The sequence below is a fragment of the Manis pentadactyla genome, chromosome 4 (assembly GCF_030020395.1).
Source record: "Manis pentadactyla isolate mManPen7 chromosome 4, mManPen7.hap1, whole genome shotgun sequence".
Lineage (NCBI taxonomy): Eukaryota > Metazoa > Chordata > Mammalia > Pholidota > Manidae > Manis > Manis pentadactyla.
Genome location: NC_080022.1, coordinates 141,098,831 through 141,126,010, shown reverse-complemented (window position 1 = coordinate 141,126,010; position 27,180 = coordinate 141,098,831). Strand labels below are relative to the sequence as shown.

At 50.4% G+C, this 27,180-nt stretch overlaps 1 protein-coding gene across 2 annotated transcripts in view; it reads right to left on the bottom strand.

Moving 5' to 3' along the window:
* Positions 1–1,031: 1,031 nt before the first annotated feature.
* The window catches only part of SLC43A2 (solute carrier family 43 member 2), a 42,265-nt gene continuing 16,116 nt past the window's right edge, over positions 1,032–27,180 (bottom strand). For both annotated transcript variants that reach the window (XM_057501058.1, XM_057501059.1), the window contains exons 6-14: positions 16,650–16,742; positions 15,124–15,257; positions 14,837–15,039; positions 14,227–14,373; positions 11,439–11,577; positions 10,049–10,172; positions 8,040–8,113; positions 6,657–6,780; positions 1,032–6,084 (exon numbers count right to left, since the gene is read on the bottom strand). In XM_057501058.1, coding sequence (XP_057357041.1) covers positions 5,923–6,084; positions 6,657–6,780; positions 8,040–8,113; positions 10,049–10,172; positions 11,439–11,577; positions 14,227–14,373; positions 14,837–15,039; positions 15,124–15,257; positions 16,650–16,742 — 1,200 coding nt within the window. In that variant the 3' untranslated portion in view covers positions 1,032–5,922. The remainder of the gene's footprint in view (positions 6,085–6,656; positions 6,781–8,039; positions 8,114–10,048; positions 10,173–11,438; positions 11,578–14,226; positions 14,374–14,836; positions 15,040–15,123; positions 15,258–16,649; positions 16,743–27,180) is intronic.

Sequence of the window (27,180 nt, the reverse complement as noted above, 5' to 3'; positions counted from 1 at the left end):
TAGGGTTGAAAGATATTTGAGCTAGCCGTGATATTTAAAAAATAATTTTTTTTGAACTGACATTTGAAAACAGGGATTTTTTAAAAATGAAAAGTCAGGATTTCCAGCTTCTCTTGAAAAAAAAAAATAAGACCTGTAACACTGGGCTCGTTCCCACAGGGACGTAATTGGTTGGAGCTGTGTCAGGGCTGTCTCCTTAGATTGGGGGCTGTGACTTCCAGGTCTCCACAGTCCCTATCATGTCCTTGTGTCCCTGACGCAGAGGTCAGGGTGTAGCTGCCCTCATATAGAGCTTATGCTGTGGCTCTACTTACATTAGAAAACTATTTCTCTGTGCTGTCCCCATCAAACACAGGAATGACAGGTAACAACAAAGGGACATGGCAGAGCTCTGGCTTCATGTTTGCATCCCAGCAAATAGGAGCCCCTTGCACAGCCATCTAAAATCTCTACCCTGGCGGCTCTGCAGGGGCCTGCTGTTCATCCCTCCCTGCTGGCTCCAGAGGCCACCCATATCCCTCCCCTGGGCCTCAGGCCCCCTCCACTCCAGAAGGGTCAGGGGCCAGGCCTCAGACCATCAGGAGGCCCCCTTCCCTGCCTGGTGGGTGGGGATCTCCCTGGGACTTCTCTGGGGAGGCTCACTGGCTCTCTCCCTCTTGCTGCCTCTGCCCACAGCCCTGGCGGGAGGGTGGCCAGTTTGGTGGGAAATAGATAGGAGGTACAGCCATAGCCATGACCACTGCCTAAGGGAAAAGGGGCAAGGATGAGCTCTCTTTAGAACCAGAATCCACCAGCAGCCCTGGACTTCCCACCCAAAAGGCCCCTTACTCTGCCGCCCCCTCTCCCCCCCATCTCTTCAAATGACAGTGCAGAAGGCCCAATCAGCAAAGCTGGGCCATGGCAAATGAAGCCCGGGGGAGTGGTGAGGGTCAGGGGGCATGTTCCAGACAAGCAGCAGGGCATCTGGACAAGAGACAAGGAGTGAGGGGATGTGTGATTTAGGGAGAAAGAGACACAGCAGCAGAGGAGGGGGCAGTTCTTAGTCATTCTCAGCATACATTTATTGAGTGCTGACCATGTGCCAAGAAGTAAGCTGGGTGCCAGAAACAGCAATGGGGCAGGAAGTCAGGGTCAGTGACACTGTATTGACCCTGGGCAGCAAAGGCGACAGGTGAACCCTTCAGGCCTGCCTATGCCTTTCCAGCAACAGAAAGGGACTTAGCAAGGCAAGCCCCTCTGCCTCTTCTCTGTCCACATAGAGGCACACAGACAAGCTCCCACACACTCCCATAACCACGGCCCACATGACATGCCCGGAACACATCTCACACTTCAACATGTGCATGTACACGCATGCACACACGCACAGAAGCATGGCCAAGCAGTTTTCCAAGGAGGTGGTGTGAATTGCTGCCTACATACTGCGACCTGAGTCACCCACTCAATGCTAACCTGCCAGAGCACCTGAACCTCCACTTTCAGAGATTATCTTGTAAGATGCCTTGGCCAAGTCTCTTACCAAAGGCATCAAAGAAAAATGAGTAAGGAGACAACTCTTAAGGCTTTTGCTTAGAGCAGGGCTCTGAGAGGGGTAGGGGAGGAGTCAGCAGAAACAGACCTTACTTCCTTTACCAGTCTGTGTTGGGTCAGAGCTGCCTACAGTAGGTGTCCTAGCACATGGGTGAGGGATGGTCCCAGGGCGCTGTGCTATCTGTACTCCTCCAGGACCATTAAAGTAATGCTGTCACTTTTAAGTGCCTATTAAGTGCCAGGTACCCTACCATGCAAGTTCTTTACATGTTCACCTAGCCTCACAGTGAAGCATTAATTCCATTTTACAGATGATGAAACTAAGACTCAAGACTTGCCTAAGGTCACTGAGACAGTATTTGCACTGGGGCCTCTAAGCTCTGCTCTCGCCCTCATTGCCTCCTTGGCCCAGAGAGATGGAGTCCCACTCTGGCAAGGGGTGGGGCCTGGGAATGACTAACTTAAGAGGTAGACAGGCTACTGGGAGACCAATGGGCACTTGTGGCTCCATGCTGTTAGGGAGGGGCCTGCTCTGTGGCAGGCCACCCACGTGGAGGATGCTGCACCTCCTTCATCACAGAGTCCTCACCACAGGGCTTGGGGTGAAAGCATGGTGGGGAACAGGCTCACAGAGCCTGCCTGCTCACCCTGACCCACCCCCACCTCTGGGGGACTGCAGCCTGTGGAAAACCAACCCCTCACTTTGTGGGTCCTGGGCTTCTCTAATCCTACTTCCATGAAACTTATTTGGGGAAAACAGGCTACCATTCTTGAGTTGGGGCCCAGTAACCGGAACAGATAAGGCACACTGCCTCAAAAGCCCACAAGAGCCCATCACATTACCCCTTCAAGGGGAGGGGAGCTGGTGCCCCTGAAGCCTGATCCTGTTCAGAGCTCTCTGGCAGAAGCCCCTCACCTTAGATGCCCACTACTTGTCCCCACTGCCCCATCACCCACCCCACATGCATTATCTACTCAAATTCCCATAGGCTGACACGTAAATGCATAAAAAACTGCACTGGGCTGAATTTGTGCTGCTGTCGAGGGCAGTCCTGCACTTGTACCCCCATTACTGGATATCCTCCTATTTTCAGTGTCCTTGAGCAGAAGTTCTTTGGACCAGGCTGAAACTGAGTAGAAGAGGGGAAAGGAGAGAGAGCAAAACAGAAAGGAACCCCAAGGGCCTGCAACCATACCTGTGACCTTCAGGAGGGTGGGAATCTTCCCTAATCAGGCAGGAGCTGCAGGCAGGGGCCAGGAGGGTTTGGAGGAGGCCAACCACAAAGGAACACCTAGACTCCAGTCTGGGGTGTCAGGAGAGGAGGGGGCTCCTGGCAGTGCATCTGAGATTGGCCAAGCTCCTCCTTGCTCTAAGTGAAACCGGCCGACAGCCTCCTCCCCAGCCCAAAGTGCTCCTTTCAGGGGTTGGGGCTCCTCTCCATCCCAGAGACTTGCTCCCTCAAGTACCCATCCACCTCCAGGGCCAAGATGACTCTACTAAGTAGAGTTTACCCCACTCTGAGAAAACTCCTGGCTCCAAGAAATGGAGACTATGCCTGGCTTTGTTTCCCTTAGGCTGTTGCTGCTCTGCTCCCAAAGCCTGGTGGTCCCTGGGGCTGCTGCTCTGAATGGTATGTCCTAGTCTAGAGGGTATGGACTGCTCCAGCAACTTAGGACCCAAATGCAAATTCTGGCTCTAACCTTGAGCAAGTTACTTAATTTTTCTAGCTAAAAAATAGGGATAATAGTATCTGTTTAGCTCCTGGATTGTTGCCATGATTCAATGATGATAATAGGAAATTGTTAACCTGTCAATTCTGCAATGTCAGAGCCCCTGACAAGGGTGTGTGGGTACAGCTGGCCAACACATACAGTACCCTGCTCCTGTTTTCATGCCCCTAATCTGCACACACTGTTGGCTCTGGACTGTTTTCCACCCTGAATTTTAGTTTCTCAATGCCTGCTTCTCCCCACAAAGTGCCCACCTGCTGTGCTGTGTGGGTGGGTGGGAGAAAGGCAGCAGCTCCCGCATTAGCTGGGCCTGGGTGCTGTTGGGGTCAGCAGAGGCCAGGTCTGCACAATGCAGTGTTTTCCTAGCTGGAAGGGTCCTTGCTAATCAGCATTTCCCCAAACTGCACTCTTCTTTGTTGGTGGGTATCAGACTTCCAGAGGGGCACCAGCATCACCAGGCGGGGCTTAGCAAAATGTAGGCTCCAGATTCCCTCTAGGTCAGAGGCAAGACCTGGAGTTTCCATGTGTAACAAGCAGCCAAGGAGCTCCTGCTGCAGGTGGAGGTGACCACTGGGCCTCACCTGGAGGGTGGCTCTGATTGCTAAAACCATTCTTCCACAGCCTACCACACCAGCTCTCGGAAAGCCGCTAAGCCTGAGAGCATGTCAGGAGGGCTGCAGGTGCTGGCTACAAACAAACATGATTAACTATAAGTCAGCATTTCTCAGATTTTACTAAAAAGCTTCTTTAAAAAAAAATAGAATAACCATTAACATCTCATAGACTAAGTGTTCTGAGGAATGGTTTGGGAAATGTTGCTCTAGGTCTTTCTTCTTTTTGAAAAGTATTTGTTTTAACCACATTTGTTTTTTAACATTGGAGTAGACTGAGGCCTAGAAAGATGAGGTGTGTTCAACATGCTCAACTGTTCCCGCAGAGCTGGAATTTGCGACTGGTCTGTCCTTCCTGTTCTTGCACCTTCCTCCCATGACCACATTCTGCCTGTCTCTGTGCCTGACTCTCAGGTGTGTGTGTGTGTGGAGGTGTCTCCCTGTGTCCTGAACTCAAGAGAAACTATCCTCGGGGTAGTTGACTGGTGACAGGAAATCTGAGTAGGGGATAAAAGGGGGTCAGGATTAGTCTCTGGCTGGAACAACTGCAGAACAGGGGGTGGCTCACCCTTCTAAGATGTCTGCACAAGCCTAATTGGTTTGGGGATAGGGTGGGGAGTGATTTTTTTCCTGGCCCACTGCCCCTCCCAAGAGGGCAATCACCCAGAGAGCCGGTGAGCAAATGGGTAGGACTGTGGCTGACCAGAGACAGAAAATCTTGTTTTGGCTTTTCCTCTTGAGCTCAAAACTGGACATGTAGCTATTAACGGATATGCTAGCCAGGGCATCCCTTACCAGGAGGAAAATGGGTTTATTGCTTTATAAAAACGAGTCTGATAAAAACTTAAAAGAAATAAACCAAAAGTATAAATCTAAAAATCAACCCACTCCTCCTAGCGCTCCCAGGAAGTGTCAGACACATTTCTGGGGGCAGTCAAGGTTGGTAAGCCAGGCCTGTCAGGCAGAGCTGTCCCACGTAAACGGCTCCAATTCCCGGGTGGAGGCTGCCAGCAGGGGGCGCCGTGGCCCCATACTCGCGCAAGCTCCAGCCGTAAGCGAGGGGCTCTGGGGCACTGGGCCTGCTGCAGGCCTGGCTGGCTCCGGGGCTGCTCCAGGAGGAGAAAAGACACTCAGAGCCCACACCCTACCACCCCACCTACACAAAGCTCCCAAACACATCACATGTACACAAGCCCGTTAGGCCCCTCACAAACAGACCTCCCCACCCAGGCCAGCACCTCTGCCAGCTACAGCCTCACTCCTGTGTCCACAGAAACTGCTGTGTGCTGTGGGAAGGGTACCCTGTTGGTGCCATTTTAATTCCCTTCAGGCCACAGCCTCAAGGGAGGGTGTCACTGGAAACTTCCTCCCCACTTAAGTCCTGAAGGAGTAGGGGAGGGCCTGCTGATCCACCTTGTCAACAGCTCCTGAAAAGTGTGGACACCCAGCCCTGCATCCCCTCCCTAGGCTCTAAGCCAGGGGGGCTTCTCTGTAGGCCCAATATGGGGCAGGCCACAGGGGGCTGGAATTGCAAAGGAGTAGCACCAGCAACAGGAGAAGGTTCCTTCCTCCCTCAGCAGCCTCAGACTGACCAGGGGCAGAGGTGAGGGGCCAGGCAAGGTGGGTGCAGACTGTGCAAGCCTTCATCCTCAGCCAGGCGTGCTCAGTGGGCATGCAGCCGAGGGGCAGGTGGTGGGCAGTGGATGGCAGACCCCTCTGCTTTGGCAAGAGGCAGAATCCAGACACTTGAGGGAGAGAGCCTGACTGCTGGGGTCCTCCTGGTTCATCCTGCAGGCACCATGGAGCCTCAAGGCCCCAGGGTGGTAGAGCAAAGCCCAGGGCAGCCCTTGCTTCCAGCAGTAGGAAAATGGTCCTCTCCCGTCCTTCCACCGCAGAGTTCCAAGGCAGGACAGGGCCCTAGGAAGGAGCATGGACTCCAAAATGGTGCAGGAGAGGATCCTGGGGTACACGGAGGTCCTCTGGGGTGGGGAGGAGGACACTGGTGAGTCACCGAAGCAAGGGCAGGAGGCCACAGTTCTGAGGTGGGGGCCTACACGAAAGCCTCCTGGTTGGATGAGCCGTTGAGCTTGAGGAAGAGCTTGTCACCCTCCCGCTTCTGCTGCAGCTGCCTCTCCAGCTGACGCCGGTAGCAAATGAGGTAGAGGGGGAGGCAGAACCCCAGCATGCTCAGGCCCAGCAGCCCCACGTTCACCTGGGGAGGCAGGGTAAGAGGCACCATCACAGGGGGGCACGGGAGCAGGCGGGGGCTGTGGTCTTTACACAGCCCAGCTCGGGACCGCTCCTCACCCTCAGGCTTGGGAAAAGAGAGAAGGTCACAGGAAAGGAGAGGAAAAACTGAAACTGGAAGGTTCCCCAGGCCCGAGGGCCTGTCATACCGCATTCCAATGTCAGAATTCCCCAGGTGTCTACAGACCACTCAGTGGCCCTCAGGGTCTGGATCCCCCACCTCAGTCAGACCTACTGATCTGAATCTCCAGAGGGGCCAGGGCCAGGGAGAGCTCAAGGTACCTGGTTAGGACTCCCAGCCCTCGGCAGGAGGGGCAGACACAGCAACTCGGTTCTATTTACCCCAAAATCAGGTCCAGAAAAGATACTCTTCTCCTACCTGACCACCATTCACAAGGGGACCCTGAACTGATCCTAAGCAAAGGTCCAAACTGCCTGTCCTCAGCGCTCTGGAAGGCCCTGAGCACTGCCGCCTCCCAGCTCCCAGTCAGCAGAGTGGGGCAGCACCCTTAGCCCACTGCCCCCAGCCCTTCTTACCCACAGAGGGTCTCCTTGGAGAGGGCCCATCATGGCCAGAAATAGGGGCTGCTGCAGGAGGGCGAAGAGTGCACTGACCAGAGACTGCAGTCCCGTGAGGCTGCCAAACTGGGTGGAGGGGTACCTGCCGGGCAACAGGGAACTTGTCACCACGGGTGCCCCTCTCAGGCCTTCCAAGTATGCCTCAGCCTCAGCCTGGCTCCAGGCGCACTGGTGCCCCCAGGCTGTACCACTGGATCCAGAGAAGAGGCAGAATAGCCTCAAGAGAACAGTGGGGTGCTCAGCTGTAGACTACTTTCTTCTAACAGTTCTGCAAAGTGAATTTCTCTTTTGGACCAGCATGAGGCCCTAGAATCTGGGGAGGACCCCACCCTGCCCAGGTGTGCCCCAGGCCCATGAGTGTCCGGTGGAGCTGACTGGCAAGTGTGGTGCCAGCGGGTGTCTATAGCTTGGGCAACAGGCCCAGGGAGCAGGTTGGAGGCTGGGCCTGGCTATGCCCTCATCCAGAGGGGGGTTGTGTAATCATGGGAACTCAGCATCACAGCCCTCAGATCCTGCCAGGGCAGCCGCAACTTCCTCCAGGCCCAGGGGTGGGGGTGGGGCCCATGCAGACCTGGAATGACCTCCATGGGATGCTCTTGGGAGGAGGAGAGAGTTCTGGCAAAATATCGGCAAACAGCAGGCTTAGTGGCCCCAGAGATGGAAAGGGGGCTCCCAGCAAGGAACAAGGTGGTCTTCATTCAGGGAGAGACAGCAGATGGTGTTCGGGGTCCAGTTTTTGAGCCAAACCCCAGGCCCAGGAGGAAGGACAACTATGGTTCCTTATGTGTGGCCTCTTGGAAAAGGAGGCAGGTTTTATTTTAGCCAAGGCCTGGGAAAGGCTGTGAGCTGAACCAGGCCCTTTGAGACTGGTGAGGACTGTCTGATACATTCTGGGCTCAGTTATCCGTGTCACTGCACGTCCTGGAGGACATCTGAAGGACATGTGGCTTTGGGCAGCCAGAACTGCCCGCCTGCCTGCCGGAGAGCAGCCAGAACTGCCCACCTGCCTGCCGGAGAGCAGCCAGAGGCAGCCCCAGGACTTGGCTGAGCAGAGGCCCCCGAGGCAATAACGAGCTGCAGAGGGGCACTGACCCTGGCTGGGAGAAATGACTTCGTGATAAATGCCAAGGCTTGTGGGCACCCAACTGCCTGCCACTGACCCACCTCCTGCCAGGTACAGCCTTCCCCACACACCCAACAGACACCCTGGTACCTGTCCCCTGATGCAAGAGGAACCCTGAGAAGACAGGCTGCCCTGTAGGACCTCAGTCCCACCACAGACCTCCCACAGGTTATTCCCTGACCCTCGGTCCCAGGCCACCCGCAGCTCCCAGGACTTACACAGCAGCATACAGGCCCCCAACGGCAGAGTGGATGAATCCTCGCACAATTGTGTGCAGGATGAAGGAGAGGATCTGAAGGAGGGAGAGCAGTGCATGAGCAGAGGACTGTGAAGGCGCTTGTGGTGTCCCCCACCCCAGTTTCTGGGGTCCTGAGCCATGGGAGGGAGCACTGGCAACCTGGAGTTGGCTCATACCAGCTCTCTAGGGCCAGTTACTGAATTTTCAGGAATTTTGTGAGCCAGTTGCTAAACAGTCATTACTAAAAATTAAATTTTATAAACTTACAATTAAATTATATTAAAAACAAGAGTAATGAGTATTCAAAACCCACCACTTTGCTAATGATTTTACTATGTTTTACTGTTTTCTGTGTGCTTATGGTGTTTTATGTCTATCATATATGTATGTGGGAATACCGCACATGGTGTGTTACTGTGAATCTCTTTGCAACTCCACGGTCGATAACATCAAACTGATAGAAATCAGCTGTGGTGTGAGCATTTACACCATGGAAATTGGCAAACACAGAATCAGGGTTCCCTCCTGTGCCCCCACCAGAGTCTGTTATGTATTAGTGCACCGCTGAGAGGGAGGCCACTAACCATGACTCCATTTCCTGACTTTGCCCAGAAGTCTCCCTGTCTGGTCACTCAGGCCCTATGGGCAGGCAGATGGCTGTCCTTCTCTGCTCCCTAGAAAAGCTGTGTGTTTCAAGAAGGCCACTGCCGGCAGGCTTAGCAAGCTCTGAGAAGCACTTGCTAATGATTCCTAATAAACACAAGAGCGTCCACTTTGCCATCAGGACCCTTTGTCCTTTGCACAGCCCTGCCATCCTGCTCAACAGCCAGGACCTGTTCCCAAGAATGTGGGTGGTGGAGGGGGCCCAGGCTGCTCTCTGTAGTGTTGAAAGAAGGCTGTGCCCAAGTGTGCACACACAGACTTGGGCAGGCTTCCCCTTTCCACTTCAAATGCCTTTTCATAACTTTTTTTTTACTGAGAACTAAATGAAACAAGAAGCAGATGACTGTCCCCACTAAGCATTGCCCCTCAACTGGACAAGGTGTTCAGGGCAAGGGTCTGCCACTCTTGCAGAGAGGGCAGCCACCAGGAGGCTGGGAGGGCACCAGAGATGCAATAACTCCCACCTGGAATGGGTACAAGTCTCCAGTGGTTTACTGCATGCACAGTGTTAGCACAAACATGATAACACCTGTGGGTGGTACACACCTGGATGTTCAACGTATTTCAACATGTGGCCACTTGTAAAGAGGAAGGGCCTCTTGCTTTCTTTTTGGACCTGGACCAACGTACCATCTGGACTTGGGCTACACCCATATGGAAGCAATGCCATCCATCATTCATGTCCCTTCAACGTTCATAAACTTGACTGAACTAGAACATTTTCAGGAACCTAAGAGCGGGACCAGGCAGGTGACAGGATCTACCTTGTTCATAATCTTTGCCAAAAGTCAGGTTCCAAAAGCATAGGAAATCTTACAGAAAGGAATTAAGCTTTTGAACCCAGATGCCAAGCAATCATTATGGTCTTTTTCCACTCTCTACAATGTAGAGACACTCCAGGCACTCTGTACAAAAGGAGCAGACATTCCCACCAACACCACTGACTGACCAGACCTGTTTGGACATCAGATTTCAGCTGTCCGAGCAAATGAAAAACAAGTTGTCACACAACTACCCCACGAAGTTCTGGAAAATGTTATGATGGTGGTATTCATGGTATGCGAGACGCTCAAAAGACCTAAGAATGATGTGCCTTCACAGAGAAGAGCTGTCTGAGAAAGGCAATCTCAGTTTCATTTATAGCTCACTCCCAGAATCAAGCACAGAGCCTGGCATGGAAGAGGCCCTTAATAAATTAATAGGGGCTGGTTGGTGTTGAATGGAGGCGTCACCATTCTCTTTGTCAATGGCTTGCATGACACATCATGCACCTTTCAGTCACACTGTCCCATACCTCACCTAGCCTCTCCTTCTCCCCACACCCACCTGTAGAGGCAGGTTGGGAATGAGGCAGGTCACCCCAAAGCCCACTAGCAGCAGGTTTGTGAAGGCGAAGGCTCGCATGGCGTTGGTGACCTTCTGGATCTGCCGGTCCCGCTTCTTCTCGCCTCTATGGAGACAGAGCACACATGGAGGAGGATGGGCTCGCCAGGAAGGCAGGCCCTGCAAGGCAAGGCACAGCACTGGACAACCAAGACTCAGAGACTATCTGGGGGCTGCTGGGGCAAGACCAGCACTAGGCACACTCCTGGGGCACATTCCTGACTGAGCACTGAGTGGAAAGTCAGATGCGAGAAGATGGTCACTAACACGCTGCCCTGCTTCAGTGAGGACTGAGCTCAAATGAGGGGGAGGAAGGAGTAGAGTGCCTGCATCAGTCCGTGGTAGAGCCACCACTGCCTTCAGCTTCCCCCACATCCTGCAGGGAGTTGATGATAAGTCAAAAAAGGCAGTAAGTGGATTTCCCCTTGCAAGGCAGGAGGGTGAAGAAACATGCAGTAGATGGAACTGGAATGGGCACAAACAACCTCTTGGCTGTAGGACCTGACCTAGATAGCAGAGCAGTCTCTGTAATTATTTCCTTGTGAATCCACTATTACTGATTCTAGCCTCAATCCCCAGGGCAGACACCCCACGGACAATTGTGTGACATCCAAGAATGAGTGTCAAGTGCAGGGAGTCCCAGGCCCACCACTTCCTCATCATGTGACCTCAGGCAAGGTTAAACCCCCAGCTTCAGTTCCCACATCTGTAAAATGGGTATAATACCAGTAAGCCCCTCATCGAGGTGTTGTGAGGCTTGACTGAAATATTATGCATTAAGTGCTTGGCAAAGGGCCTGAAACAATAAACAGTAAATTATATTAAGGTGGAGTCACAGAGGATATCATTTAACTATCTTCTGATTTCAGAGCCCAACCCTTACATAAAGTAGGGCTCCAGTAGCTTGTTTGAGCTTATCATGAACAGATCTATTAACACGTTCTGGTTATAGGGGCATACTACTCCCACCGAGTGGACGAACCCTGTAGGTGAGCAGGACTGCCTTAAGATGGTTTACCCACTGAAACCATGCTGAGGATCCGAGTGTGGTCCTAAAAGCAGAGTGCTTTGATATCCAGTGTCTGTGCACAGGCCTTCCTCATTTCTCCCCTTCTTTCATCTAGCTCAGTGTTGCTTTCCAGGCTTGGGCATACTGAGGAATTTTCATAACGAAGCACTAGACCTGCTTGTGTGCAGAGCTGAATGAGCATGTGCCTTAAAGCCTCTGCAGGGGCAGCTCTAGGCACACCCTCCTCTCACCTCTCTTGCTGACTGTAAAACCCGCCCACCCTCTCTCCGCCTAACATCTAACTCGGGGGACCCTGCTACGCACTGCTTGGCGTCTTTCTCCTCGGGCTCCTCAGAGGTATCTTCACACTCCTTCAGCCTCCAGTCCATGACGTAGCCAATGACAGGGGCTGTGAGCAGGCAGAGCAGCTGCAGCACACCGAAGATGGAGGTGTACAGACCGACTGAGGAGGAAGAGGGGCTGCATCATGGGGGGCTCCTGGCAGAGGCCTGGGGCAGGCACCAGGCAGAGTCTGAGACCCCGTGGACCCTTTCGGGGTCTTCCCTGGGCCACCCACCCAGATCCTTGTCACTGTGGGTCTTAAGGGGAGCCCAGAGACCTTAACCTCTGAAATCAACCCAAGAGCAAGGGGCACACGCCCTCTTCTCTTCTCCAAATCCCCTGCTTGTTTCCAAGAAACAGCTAATGAAATCCAGTATGTCACAATGACCTCTCCCAGAAGCTCCAGGAAGTCTCTGGAACCACAAAATTACCAAGGCCTGATACTGAGACTTGCGTGTGACTGGCCATCAGTTCTCTGCCTGTAGAAATATACTAGGAAGGCACCACTCACAGGGGCTCTGACGTAAGGGCTCTAATCTTCAAAGAGCCTTAAAATTACAATGGGATTTTTTCAGGCAAACAAGCTGCAAGTTGACTGCTCCATTCCTACCCACAGTTCTGGCCAAGAGGGATGTCTGGAGTTGAAGGACAGGCATTTCTTGTTGAACAGAGACTGGCTTGGAGGGGATGTTGCAGTGTTCCCCGACAATCCCCCTGCTTACCCGTGGCCATCACTGCATCAAGAAAGCAAAAGTGAAAAAGCAGAAGGAAGCGAGGTTAGCAGCAGAAATCTTAAAGCTTGTTATAGGGGGACGGGGCGTAGGGGCAAGGTTGCTCTGGGCCCAGCATATGTACCGTTTCCCACCAAGACTGCCTATCAGAGCACCCAGGGGAGGCCAGGCTTTAGCCAGGTTTCTGAATGCAGAGGCAGGCAAGGGCCTGGCATGGATGCCAGCTGACAGTTTCCTGTCTGCTAGGGCCTCAGTCACGGGCAGCTGGTGGCATGTCACAGGTGGGCGGGTGAGTCAGGCCTGAGGCACTTGCTGGGACCATGATGGGGAAGTGGCGTGGGTGTGGAAGACCCGGCAGGACCAGGGCCCTTCTCTGTCATTCGGCCCCTTGTGAACACCACTCTGTCAGTTATCTCCTGCTGCACCCAAGGGCAGAAGAGGTCAAAGAACCCACCCTGACACCCAGCCACACAAATGACACATGGGTCTCCCCCAGCCAGCCAGAGCTGCTCTCCCTTCCACCCCAATGGCTCCCCGATCCTTGGGCAGCCTAGACGGAGCTGGGGCTGTGGGCATCACAGCAGCAGCTCAAAGGAGAAGGATGGGGAAAACCAATGCCTGGGCAGCCACAGATCCAATTCCTGGGCCAATTTCCTCTACTTCTTAAAATGGACTTTTTGAATGTGGGAAACAACTGGGAAAAATTCCTCTTGGGCAGCAAAAGATTTCTCGGAGAACTCAAGTAAACCACAACTCAGCAGCCGGGAGATCTGCCTTCCAAGAAGCACCCTCTGCGCACTTCAAGGTCTCTGCCTCTCTGTCTGGGCCTCAGAGTTTATAATGGAGGCTATGAGACATGCCATATCAGCTTCCCCCCAAGTGTGGAACAGACTTTGGTGAGTGTTACATGATACAAGTGCTCCTGTGATAGAAATCTGGGGGAATACCACTGGACAAAATAAAGCCAACTCGGTTCTTTTCTCCTGTGTGGCCCGTTCTCTTAAAGTCTTTACCATGTCAGCGTTCATTATGAAGTTTTGCAAGAGCCTGTGACAGTCAGGCCTCCTCCCCTTTGCTTCACCACAAGACACTCCTTTTCACAGTGGAACCAGTGTTGTCTGGGGCCCTCTGTCATTGTTCCCTTTTGTTAAAAGCTGTATTTCTCATCTCCTTTAAAAACTGTATTTGATTCCTTACAATGCCTAGAGTATGTGCCCCTAGGCCAAAACAAAAAATTTGCACACCAATGCAACTGCCAATAAAAAGGATTTACCAACTGTGTTTGTCCCGTTTAGGGATGACTAAAGTTGACTCAGCTTAGGCCCTGAGGAAGTCATGACTTTCTCTGTAGGATCAAAACCTCTAATCAGCTGAAGACCTTCTGGGCTGTTCTGGAAAAGTGGCATGTGGGTTATCAGTTCTGTTTACCAGACTTAACAAGCCTTGACTGGATTACACACACGAGAAATCCTCTGCTGGCCTTGCTTCCCAGCTGAGGGCACAGATCCCAGTACGGGCCCAACTGCCCGAAGTCTCCGGCAGAGACTGCCCAACCCGCCCCTCAGCACCCAGCCTCTCCATGTGTCAATCCTGCGGTTTCCCAGGGGGACTCTTGGCATTAGCATTAAGTTTGACTGGCCATCTTTCAACAAGCTCTCAGGTGGAGTACTCTGTTCTGGGCAGTGATTTCATTTACAAACACATGCACAACAACCCCCCTTACCCCCCATCCCCCTCAGGCGATGAAAAATATACACTCTACACCCCGAACACGTGACTGTCTTAGTCCTCCCCTCCCAGTCCTAAACAGGGAAACTCTAACAGGGACATGAAAGAACAGTTGCAGCTGGCTGTGATGAATGGCTCTGACAAACAACCTGTTCCTGGGGCTCTGCCATTTCACGGCCCTGCTGATCAGGCCCTGCCTGACACCTTGCAGCTGGCCAGGCAGCGGGTCTGCCCTCAGGCAGGCAGAGGCGACCACTGCTCACGGGGTGCTCTCCTGGGGGGCTGTGCTCCGAGGTCCAGGGGCCACCCACCTGTGTCCTGGTCACCACTGACTAGGAACTTGAGGATGTTGTTCATGGCACCCATGTAGAAGATGAGCCGCAGCTGCGTGATACACATGGTGACGAGGCTGAGCAGCAGGATGGGGCTGAACACGCTGTGCATGAAGGAGGGCGCCGCTGAGGGAAGAAGGCTGAGTTCAGGGAGGACCTGGCCAGCACTGCGGCAGCCCACAGCCCACCCTCCATCTAGAGGCTGGGTGCACAGGGAGGGGAGGCCCGATTTGCCAACCAAATCATTCCATGCTGGATGCAAGGACAGGCCCAGGTGGAGTGAAAGGTGTGGGTGCTGGAGTTGGGCCACCCAGTTGTGTGAAATGAGTTGGGCGAACCCTTACCCTCTCTGAGCCTTAATGTGCTCATCTGTAAACCAGGTGGCTGGTGCCATCTGCCCTTGTGGGATGAAGTGGGAACTAAGTGAATACCCAGAGCCCTCAGCGAGTGCTGGCCCCAGTGAGGGGGTGTTGGGGAGACTTCCAGATCCAGACTGGCCACCCCTCCCTGCTATGCGGCATGTGCGAGTGCAGATGCTCCTGCTGACATCTTAGGCAGGCCTAGACGGTGAGGGCTGTGCGGTGGGTACCTGCAGTGTCTGGCTGGCACTTCACCTCCAGGTCGACGGTGGACAAACACAGCTTGTGGCCCTCCTGCAGCGCCGCCTGCTCCTTGGCACTCCTCATGGAGCTGCCCACACTGAGGCGGCGCCCCACCGTGGTCACCTGCTTGTAGAACTGCTTCCCTGTGATCTTGTGGTCAAAGCCCAGCCAGCTGAACTTGATCTTCACCCTGGAGGCCACAGGAGAGTGTCTGCCAGTCGCTGCCCAGGACACTGGCCGGGGGTGGGGTGGGGCAGCCAGCACATGCACTTACGAGTAGTCCATGTCCTCTGGCCCTGGGAAGGGCTCCAGAGGCCAGTTAAAGAAGCAGTTGAGGAAAACCAGCCCGGAGCAGCCAGCCCAGACCACGAGGATGATGATGAAGGAGGCACCGAAGTCATAGATGACCTGATGGCACAACAGGGCAGGAGGTGGGGGTGCAGAGTTAACAGAGGGAAGCCAGAGGGCATCTGGCAGCCTTGCTATTCCTGTGCTGAGCTGCCTGAGGAAGAACAGCTCTGTCATCCTACGTGTTTGGTCATTAGATACCCTGCATTCCAACAATCCCAGCTTGCCCTGCCTACCATTAACCCCCTGTGCCTCTAGCTTGGACCAGATGTCACCTCCTTGACGAGGCCTCCCCTGACCACCCCAGTCACTGTCACATCACTGGCTCACAGCGAACAGCCCTGGCTGAGATGACTGACTTCTTGATTAATTTCCTTGTCCATTACTAGTCCATTATTAGAACGGGAGCCTGCTAGCCCTGTCCACTGATGTTGCCCCAGCACCCTGAAGAGTATGTGTGGTGGGTACCAGTGAACAGATGGATGTCTCACTTTGTTCCTCTGTGAAATGGGCATGACACAGGCATGTACCTTCATGGCAGTGTGTAGTGGGGGTTAGGCTGGTGTGACCCTGGTAGGGCTCAGCACAGGTCTGGCAGGTGGCACGCCTGCTGAGCATGGGCACGTTAGTTGTTACTGTTATTAGCACCATTTATTTCTGGCACAAGAGCCCTCAGAGTACTGGCAGACAGCTGCCCCACTCCCCAGGGAGGGGACAGCAGTTAGCCCCTGAGAAGAGGAGGAACTGGTAGGCTTCTCCACATCTAGAAGTAGGAGAATCCCTACAAGGATGGCTGGCCCCAGACCTGCCAAGCACCTCGATTCCCAGGTGGCCAGCCCACATCTGTGACTCCTTCTCCTCATCCGTGGCCTCCCTGCCACGCACTTCAGGAAGGAGAATTTTACTTGAGGCTCATGCCAGAGAAGGGAGAAACCCCTCATAAAGTCCTGGCAGGAGCCACAGGATTTGGAGGAGGAACCCAGACTGATGGACTACGAGGTGTTTGCTTCATCCTGACCCTGTGTGACTTCCATGGGCTCAGAATCCTGCCTGGGAGGGAAACAGCTGAACCAACTTGGCTGGGAGCAGAGCTCTGGCTAATGGAGGGTAACAGCCCAACAACAACAGACCTGGGGGTGGGGGTGGGGGTGGGGGTGGGGGAGTGGAGCTGGACTCAGCACAGGAACCAACTCACCCACCTCTTTCCCTACCCCTGCCCAGAAATGCAAAAGTGGCCTGTGGTCACACCTGGTAGTGATATGCTTTAATTTTCCGACCCCATGGCTCAGTGGCTTTCAGTACTCACTCCCTTGGGGCCCAGGTGCACGCTCCCAAGTGTGGGTGGTGAGAAGGGGCCAACCCACAGCTACCTCCCTCCTCAGGTGGGGCGGAAGGAGGCTTGTAAGAGGCTCAGACACCAGTTCAAAAGGGTGAGTCTGGCCACACCCTCACCTTGATTCCCGGGAAGGTGACTGCCGAGGAGGCATAGGATCCAATCATCAAGGCAATAAACGTGGACCGAAGGTCGCCAAACATGTTGGGCAGCTGAAAGACAAGCAAGGGAGATTTCATCTGAGGGATGCACAGACGACAGGTGATGGGGGAAGAGGGAATCAAGGCCTCCTCAGGCACCACTTCTTATCTGCTCTCTTCCCCGTGTAAGTCACAGGGGGATATCTCGGGGGTAATTATTACGAATTCAAAGTTTTTCTTCCCCAGACTAAGGGGAGTGGAGGAGATGAATGCATAACTCAGACTCCGGATGTAAAGACAGAACTGTTGGACTTCCTGGCTGGCGAGTGTCTCTCCTCTTTGCTCCGACACAGACCAGGGGCCTTCCTGTGTTTGCAGGGTGACACTGAGATGCCGACCGGCAAAATCAGGAGCTGCAGGCATCCCTCAAAGGGAACAAGCCTGTTAAAAATAAGAATCTATTTGGGGATGACAGCGTCATTTTATAAATAAAAATATCAGTATCCCAGAAGGACCAGATGTCAGCAAAAGCTACTTTCGGTTCTGAGAGCAGGTTTTTTGGAAGGCGCCAATCAGAGCCCTACAGTTCCCTCAGGGCCCAAAGGGAGCCAGCCTGGGATTCCTGCTTCAGAACTTCTAAGTGCAAGGAGGGCTCCTTCTTTCCACCTGGTATTTTGCCCCAGCGATCAGCCCCTGAGAAGACCAATGGCAAGAAAGGCTTAAGCTCCCTTCCCAGCAAGGCCACTCTTCACAACTCACATCAGCTCATTCTGGGCCCATCCAACAGGACTTTGAAGCTAAAACCCTCAGCAATTCCACACAAATCCAAGCATCACAATAGAATCACAGAGTCAAACAGACATGGAGCAAAGTACATCCTCCCAAGTGCCAGTCATAGCTTCTCTCAAGAGAGACCACACTGCCTATTACAAAATTTCCCATCCATACCCACAGTGCCCTGGGCACTAAGGATGCTATCTGGAGAGCTATATCATCCTGTTTCATTGAGACCTAATCTATGTTCCCCTCCCCCATTTGTCTGGAATCACCGTTTTTATCAAACATGGAACTGATGATGGCTTCCAGTAAGCCAATCCCCTGTTACTGAATGGAGGCAGTTTGAACTTGGTTACCTATCTGCTCCTAATCATTTCTGCCTGTTTTTGTCCACAATTAAAAATGAGTAAGGGACATCATCAAAATTAAAAACTTTTGTGTTTCAAAGGACACCATCAAGAAAGTAAAAAGAATGCAGAGAAGAGAGAAAATTTTTGAAAATCATGTATCTGATAAGGGACTTGTATCTAGAATATATAAAGAATTTCTATAACTTAATAATAAAAAGATAACCTATTTTTAAAATGGTCAAAGTATCTGAATAGATATTTCTCTAAAGGAGATTCACAAAAGGCCAATAAGCACATGAAAAGACACTCAGTATCATTAATCACAGGGAGATGCAAATCAAAACCACAATGAAATTCTGCTTCATATCCCCGAGGGTAGTTAGAATCAGAAAATCAGATAATAACAAATGTTAGGATACAGAGTAATCAGAACCCTCATACGCTGCTGGTGGGAACATAAAATGGTGCAGCCACTTTGGAAAAACAGTCAGTTAAACACAGAGTTATCATATGACCCAGAAATTTCATTCCTAGATATACATTCAGAGAAATGAAAACATATGTCCACACTTGTACATGCACATTTGTAGTGGCATTCCTTGCAGTATCCGAAGAGTGGAATCAACCTCAATGTCAATCAGTGAATGAATGGATAAAGAAGATGTGGTAAATATATACAATAGGACATTATCAGCCATAAGAAGAAATGAAGTATTGATACATGCTTCAACATGGATGAACATTGAAAACATTAGGCTAGGTGAAAGAAACCAGTCACATTAGACCACATACTGTACAATCCCATTTATGTGAAATGTCCATTTGTGACAACATGGATGGACCTAGAGGGCATTATGTTAAGAGAAATAAGCAGGAGGAGAAAGACAAATATATATGATTTCACTCATCTGTGGAAGCTGAAACCAAAACAAAGTGAACAAAACAGCAGTACACTCATAGATACTGAGAAGTGACTGGTGGTTACCATGGAGGGACTGGGAGGGGTGGGTAAGGGGGATCAAGGGGCACAAAAATCTCAATCATAAGTTGGTCCTGGAGATGGAAGTACAGCATGGAGAATATAATCAATGGTTCTGTAACATCTTCCTATGCTGACAGATAATAACTGCACTAGTTGGGGTAAGGATTTAATAATGTGGGTACCTGTTGTATCACTGTGTTGTAAACTAGAAACCAATATAATATTGTGTATCAATATACTTCAATTAAAAAAATGCATAGAGAAAGAAAGAAGGGAGAAGGAAGGAAGGAAGGAAGGAAGGAAGGAAGGAGGGAAGGAAGAGGGAAGGAAAGAAGGAAGATCCAGAATAGGCAAACCATAGAGACAGAGAATAGATTAGTGGTTGCCTAGGGCTGGGGTAGAGGAAGCTGGGAGGAAATAGGGAGGCAATGCTAATGGGTACAGGGTTTATATTCCGGGTGATATAACTGATTATGGTGATGGTTACACAACTCTGTGAATATACTAAAAACCATTGAATTGTATAGTTTAGATGAATTGTATGGTATATGAATTATGTCTCAATATAACTGTTAAAAAAAACATGAGTAAGGGATCTAAGATGTTTTGGAACCACAGAATTTAAACGAACCATGAATAAACCTGTTGGGTATGGCCAACTAAGCCAGCTAGGGCATGGACCAGGGTGGCTGTCCAGGCTCCCCAAAGAGCTCCTCTCCCAGCTGCCAGTCAGGCTTCTCAGAGAGGGTCAGAGGGGAACAAGGAACACAGAGAAAGTCCCCTCCAGCAGGAAACAGAGGAAATGTGAGATGCTCATGTGTGCCCAGGCACATCCAGGTGAGCACCAAAGGCACCCAATCTTACTCTTTGCACAACTGCTTCCCAGGTATGCTGCAGGGCAGAGGACATGCCTCGGTTCCTGAGCTCCATGTTCGGGTTTCTCCATGCTGGCTACTCCAGCAGGGCAACCTTGTAGGAGAGGCATTTCTGGGGCTATATCCTCCCTGAGGAAAATCCAAAGATTAGTTCTGCTTATATGTTAGAGAAACTGTTCCAGCCTGGAATGCCACTCTAGCCAGGGCAAACGAAGGAAGAAAAGGATCAAAGAGGGCTTAGAACCTAACCAGGAGAGCAGATGGAGGCTGAGAGGCTGGAGTGCAGAGTCCACTTAGTAGTGCAGAGTCAAGCCAGGGAAACTCCTGCTGCAGACACGTTTGGGCACAGACTCCAGCTTTTCAACAGGGCTAGGGGATACTCCAGAAAATCAGACAGCTGGCTAGCTAACCCTTTCCCTTCTATCTTCTTAAGCTCAAGTTTATTTCACCCTAACACAGGCTAGAGGCCAACAGAAAAACAGGCCTGGGGCCAGCATGCAACCCTGACCTGAACTTCTGGAGTCTTCTCCCCAGAACTAGATCCAGACAGGGAAACACTTCCACTGCCCTCCTTGCTGTCCTGCTTCTCACTGCCCTGTTCATCCTGAACAATACCAAGAAAATTTTCCTGCCTGACACAATTTTGGTCACAGGCCATTCCTAAGGGAATACAGAGCCTCCAGGCAAACTATACTACACAGCCTTCCCACCAACACTTACATCCTGTATTTTAAAATGATGATTATTTTTCCTGATTAGAAAAGCAATGCATGACCATTGTAAAAACACTTGAAACAAAGAATACATAAAGAAATAAAATAAAAATCACCCTGATATAGCCACGTTACCATTTTGATATATTCCCCTTTAATTCTTTTCTTATAAATACCTATAACTTTTTAACAAAGCTGGGATCCTATGCTATATTGTTTTATAAGCTTTTTCTTTTTTCATTTATACATAATAAATGTTTTCTAATTTAGAATTCATCTTCAACATTATAAGTGACTGGTATTTCCCTATCTGGATGGTCTATATAATTTATGTAACCATTTCTCTGCTGTTGGACCTCAGGTCCTTTTTAATTTTTATCATAAATAACATTTCAATGAACATTCTTGAAGATAAACATGTACACGTTAACTATTATTCCCTTAAGGTCAATTCCTAAAAGTAGAATCATTAGGCCAAAGGGAATATACATTTTTAAGTTTTTATGATACTGTGTGTGCGAAACTGCCATCTAGTAAACTTAAAACTGGTATCTCCATCAGCAACACAGTAGTCTATTTCACTGTAGCCACTCCAACTTTTTGCTATCATTACTTTTAATATTTGCCACTTCACCAGTACCCTTGTTTTAAAACCCGTTTCTTTGTGTATACAGATGAATCAATAACTGGTGTTTGTTTCAAAATAACCTGGAAGGTGGGTGGAGGTAGATATGAAGGTTCGTGAGTTGATAATTGGTGATGAGTTGATAATTGTTGAAGCTCCAAGACGGGTACACGGGGTTCATTATACTATTCTAATACCACATATATTTTAATTTTTCCATGATTGAAAAAAGAAACTGGAACAAACTTACATTTATTGGTTGCTTATGACTGTGACCATTTTCTACAATTTTTTAAACCGGTTGCTTACAGTCCTCCTTTGTCCTTTTTTCCTGTGAGGATGTTAATCTTTTTTTCCCCCAGGGAAAAAGGGTTAGAACAAGTTATCTGTAATGATAAAGCTTTTTCTTTGGTATCATTAATATAAAATCACATAGGCGATTCTATAGCATCTTACTACTCTGATGGACAGTGACTGTAATGGGGTATGTGGGGGGACTTGATAATGGGGGGAGTCTAGTGACTGTAATGTTGCTCATGTAACTGTACATTAATGATACCAAAAAAAAAAAAATCACATGGGCAACATTGTGGTTACTAGACTCCCCCCATTATCAAGTCCCCCCACATACCCCACTACAGTCACTGTCCATCAGAGTAGTAAGATGCTATAGAGTCACTATTTGTCTTCTCTGTGGTATACTGTCTTTCCCATGCCCCCTGCTACATTATGTGTGCTAATCATAATGCCCTTTATTCCCCTTCTCCCTCCCTTCCCACCCACCCTCCCCAGTCTCTTTCCCTTTGGCAACTGTTAGCCCATTCTTGGGTTCTGTGATTCTGCTGCTGTCTTGTTCCTTCAGTTTTCACTTTGTTCTTAGGCTCCACAGATGAGTGAAACCATTTGGTACTTGTCTTTCTCTGCCTGGCTTATTTCACTGAACATAATACCCTCTAGGATGTTCATCTTTTTATACTGATTTTATATAGGCTCTTTACATATTAAAGACAGAGTTTCTCCATGTACTGCACGTATGTTCTCTTAGTTTATCATTAACTTCTTAGTTCATGGTGTTTATTTCACCAGTAGTTAAATAGGTAGTCAAAGTTTCAGCTTTTAGGGACTGTCTAGTATTTATGTCAGATGCAATCTGTCTGAAAAGAACACCAAGAATGACCTTGACCAATGAAACCCAAAGCATAAACATCCTGGCAATAGTCATTATGCACAAAAGAATAGCAAGCACAGAAGAGAGGGTTTCCCTGTGGATTAATTATTTTTTAAATATCAATACTGATTGTGTTTTATCCTTTAAGCTGCTTCCTTCCCTTCCTCCCTAAGCTGCCATGCCTTCCAGAAGAGATTTCCATTTGTTGCGCCCAGGAGCATTGATCAGAGGATTTTCCATATTATTAAGCATAATTATATTAACATAATAGTTTATTATTATAATAATATAGTAGCATTATTATAGTAATAGCAAGTATTTTTAATATCTGCTCTTTTTAATATCTTAAAAACCCTCAAAACAACCTTACAAGGTAGGTGTCACTTACTATCCTCACTTAATGGGTATAAAACTCTAGGATTAGAAAAGTCAAGGGACTCTCCCAAGCTGGTAAGGGTCAAATTTGGGATTCAAAGCAGGTTAAACTTACGTGCAGAGCCACTGAGCTACTCTGTCTCTTGGAAATTTCAGGTAGACCCAAAGCAATTGCCCTCACTTCTCAAGCTTCTCCGTGTCTCTTATGAACCTTTCTATCTACTTTCCCCAGTAGATTTCTTACTTCCCTTCCAATGCTCTTTAGACCTATCTGCCCCTTTCCCTTCTCTTCATCTTCCTCGGCCAACCTCCCCACGGTCCAGGATCACACCATAAAGTGGACTTGCATTTGCCTGTGGACTCTCTCTTATTTCATCCTCAAGTGTGTCTGAGTCTCCTGCCCCACTGGTCTCTGTGTCCCTCCTGCCTCCACCCAACCTCAGCTGCACAGAATGGCTACCCAGAAGCCTTGGCAATGGAGTGATGGCTGAGTATTGAGCAAAGTGCCCCAGTGCGGGCCTCAAAGGCCAGGTGGAGGAAAAACCAGCTCTGCTGCCAAGTAGGAAGCCAGAGCCGTCTGTGCTGCCATGACAGATGCCAGGGAAACACTCAGCAAGAGGCAGTTTGCTGACTCCGGGTTCACAACTGCACTCACAGGTGGGGAGCACAGGCCCCCTGCCCGGCTCTCAGTGCTTCCCAACGTGGTCACTCTGGCTGCCTCTGCGAGGGTGGGGGCTGGAGTGGGTTCGCAGGGCAGCATGCCGGCCTTACTCACACGGGGATGCCTGTGGTAGTGACTCATTCTCTCAGCCCCTTGGCTGCACTGTAAACAGGCCCCAACTGTGTGACCTTCCCAGAGGGGAAAACAGCAGCTGCGGGCAGCCCTCCCCTGGAGCTCTGGCCACAGAGCACAGCTCCTGGACAAGAGGCCCCAGAGGGCCGGCTGCAGGGCAGTGGAGGCAGGATGTCCTCCTTGGAGGAGTCTCTCTAAGATGCCTCTCTCCTAGGGGCCCCCACCACAGGCCTTGGAGTTGCTGGCAGGCAGGGACAGAAGGGCCACTGTATAGCCTCCTGGCACTGACTTTCCAGCGCTGCCACTCCACCTCCAGCTGGAGGCATACCCTGGCCCTCAGGGAGATGTCACCAGGCCCCTTTTCCAGGGGTGAGCCTTGTCCTCAGGTGGCTGGTGTACGTGTACACACCTAGAGCTCTGTACAAGTTGTATGGGCCAGGATCCAAGTATCAGTCTCAACAAGTGGACTCAGCAAAGCCAGGCTACTTCCTAACCCCGAACAACCAGGCAGCGACAAGCACACAGGCCAGAAGGTCCTGTGGTCACCTTTCCGCCTCGCTGCTAGAGGGGTGGGGAGGAGGACTCCATGGCACCAGCCACCTTATTCGCCTTCCCAGCCAGGTCCAGCCCTGCAAGGCCCCCCTCACTACTCTCATGGTCCACCCCTGAACACGTCACGTGCTGCAGCAGGTTAACAAAGGCAGAACCCCCGTCACGGGTGAGTTTTCCCCAGGTTAATGGCGATCAGCTGACTGCTCTGGGTTCTCACGGCACAGAGGGAGTCCTGCTCACCTGGCATCGGTGCCCCTGCAGCTGGATGGGTGCTGGGGGGATCCTCGCCTGGCTGTAGAAATGGGTTCGCTGAGCAGAACACCAAGTCCCATCCTCCCGCTGGGGCATCCACGGTACTGCTGTACCCCGAATCCTTTCCCTCTCCCTTCTCTCAGGTACTTGAAGGGGGATATTTACGCTGTTCTCTTCAAATTCAGATCCCAGCTCTCATGGGATCATTTCTTCCTCAGATTGAAAGTCAAACTTCCATGAATCAAATAGCAAAAAGCCCACAGAGAGATTTTTCATTAAGGATCCTGGCAGCATTTGGTAACCATTTTTCTGTGACTGTTCCAGCTCAGAACTCCCTGTCCCACCCACACTGACAGGGGTCAGAGTAATGAAGTGGAAGAGACATGTTCACAAAGTTGGCTGCATCTGCTCCCATCTCCAAGCAACCCAGGCCCTGGATCGCAGGGTGGCAGCCCAAAGAGGTCACCTCAGCTGCCGGCTGGTGTTTGTGCTCCAGCCGATGAAGTGAGTTAAAGGGTTGTACTAACACTAGGCACTGAGCAAACAGACCAGTGTGCTGTCCAGATGTCCAGGGAAGGCCGAGGCTTGGCACTTTAGGGGGCGCACTGCACCCCCGGAGTGACCTGGCACCTTCCTCCTCCTGGGATGTGACATTGCCCGGCCCAGGCCCTCTGCTGCAGGCACCTAGGAAAACCTGTTCTGGTCATTGGGCAGCCCACCTGGCATGGGATCCCCACTCGTCCATCTGAGCCTCCACTCTAGAGGAAAGGGTCACGCTGAGTGTAGACCTCTCAGGCTCTGTAGGGAGGCTTATGGGCCATCTCCTCCTGGCCTGGTGGAAAAGGCATTTTGCCAACTTGGGAACCCCTCTCCACCAACGGGGGTAACAGCTCACAGCCCCTGGTCATCTTTATTTATACCACAGCCCATGCAACACAAAAACCCCTCAGGACTCACAAAGTCCCCAAATTAAGGTTTCCATGGTAACACATTCCCCCAGGTCCCAGGTTATCATAGACTGATATCCACAGCCCCAAAGCGGTTGTAGATTTGATTTAGGAAGCTCTTAAAGGAGACCCTGAAGAATCCTTTGTCCCCAAAATTAGAATATGGGTGGGAGACACAAACAGAAAGTGCCATTGTGCTGCTAGCTCAGCGTCTCTGGGAGCTGATCCTGACGGTTCTGCTTTTAAAGGCCTGGACTGTGTCAGAACGAGAGTCAGCTCTGCTCAGCAGCAGCCCTGGAGTGTTGCCCAAGAGCGGCAGCCCTGTCCTCTCTGACTTGCTTCTCATTCCCCTTTCAGGGTTTGTTCTGGAAGGGAGCAGCACCGGGAGCCCACACTGCAGGCCTCACGGGACAGGGGATTGCGCAGTGAGATCCCTCGGGACAGGGGCAGTGGCGGTGGGGGGAACAGATGACTTAAAAAGCGCCTAAGGAGTTAGCCCTGTCCCTAGAAGAGTTAGGATGCTGGGTGAGGAGCAACTGAGGGTGACAGTGCCTGAGTAGCTTCTCAGCACCTCTGACCCAAAGCTTGTCAAACTTTTTCTGTAAAGGGCCAGATAGTAAGTGTTTTAGGTTCTGCAGGTCAGATAGTCTCTGTACAGCTACTTCACTCTGCCTCTACAGCACAAAAGCAGCCACAGACAACAGTACACCAGTGGGCATAGCTATGTGCCAATAAAGTGTGTGCAAACTGTCCCCCCCCCCACACCCACCAGTGGTCTGGATTCGGCCTGGGGCAGCAGTCTGCTAACCCCTGCTCTAGACCCAAGAATGGGAACCTTAGAGGACAAGCTACCAGCCTCCCTTAATCAGATCTCTGCCAACCAAACACATTCAGTGACAATCAGACAGTTTTTGTGCCTGCTCACTCCGTAGCCTGTGTGGCCTCTTACCTCCCAGTAGGAGAGCGGGGAGCTAACAGGAACCCTCCTGGGGCAGAGCCTCTGGCCCTTATATAGGCCTATTAGAGGCTGATGAAAGCAATGGGCTCTCCCCCCCCCCCAAAAAATGCAGCTGTACCATGCACACACACAATTGCTTGCATGTAATCTCAAGGGAGTGCACAGCCTCCTGGAGCTTCTTTACTAACCACCTAGAGGCCCCAAAACCCTAGGGTTAAGATCTCTTGCTCACTCAGAAAGAGAGCTAGTTTCTTTGTATATCAAAGAGCTCTTACAAAACACTAAAAAAATAAACAATGTTGTAGAAAAATAGACAAATCACACAAAGCAGCAATTCATAAGAGAAATACAAATAACCACAAAAAAGAAAAGATGCTCCATCTCACTAACAACTGAAGAAAAAACAAAATGGTATGTTATTTTCACCAGATCAGACTGGCTAATATTTCAGAGTTTAATAATAGGGCACTGGAAGAGGCGTGGAGAAAGGCATTCCCATACATGCTGGTAGGAGGGTGTCAGTGCATAACCTTTTGGGAAGACCATTTGACAGTACATATTAAAAATTTTAAACATGCTGATCCTGTAGCCCAGCAAGCCCACTTCCAGGAATTTATTTAACAGGGATGTTCACTTCAGAGGCATCAAAAATCACAAAAATTGGAAACCAACCCAAATGTCCATTAGTAGGAAATTGGTAAATAAATCAGGGTGTATCTATATTATAGAATAACATGGAACTGTTTAATAATGAGGTAGATTTCTAGAGCTTCAAATAATAAGATAGATTTCTAGTATTGGCAGAAAAGGATATATAGGATGCATCACTACTTGAAAAAGGCAGGTGGTAACAGTATTTTTTTTGTTTTGGTAACAGTATCTTTTAAAAAAAGAATCACATTGTTAGGTGCATACTTTTAAAAAATATTGGAGATATATTCTCAACTGATGAAGGTAGGCATATAGAATTTTACAGTCTATACTTTGTATTTCTAAAATACTAATATTTTAAAATAAAAACACTTTTGCTTATAATCATTTAAAAAAGAACAGAAAATGAATCGTTAAGGGCCTACTAGCCTCCCCTGAAGGTTTCCTACAAGTTTGTGTTAAAAGCTTTCTTAAAGGGGATTCCTAGTGTGG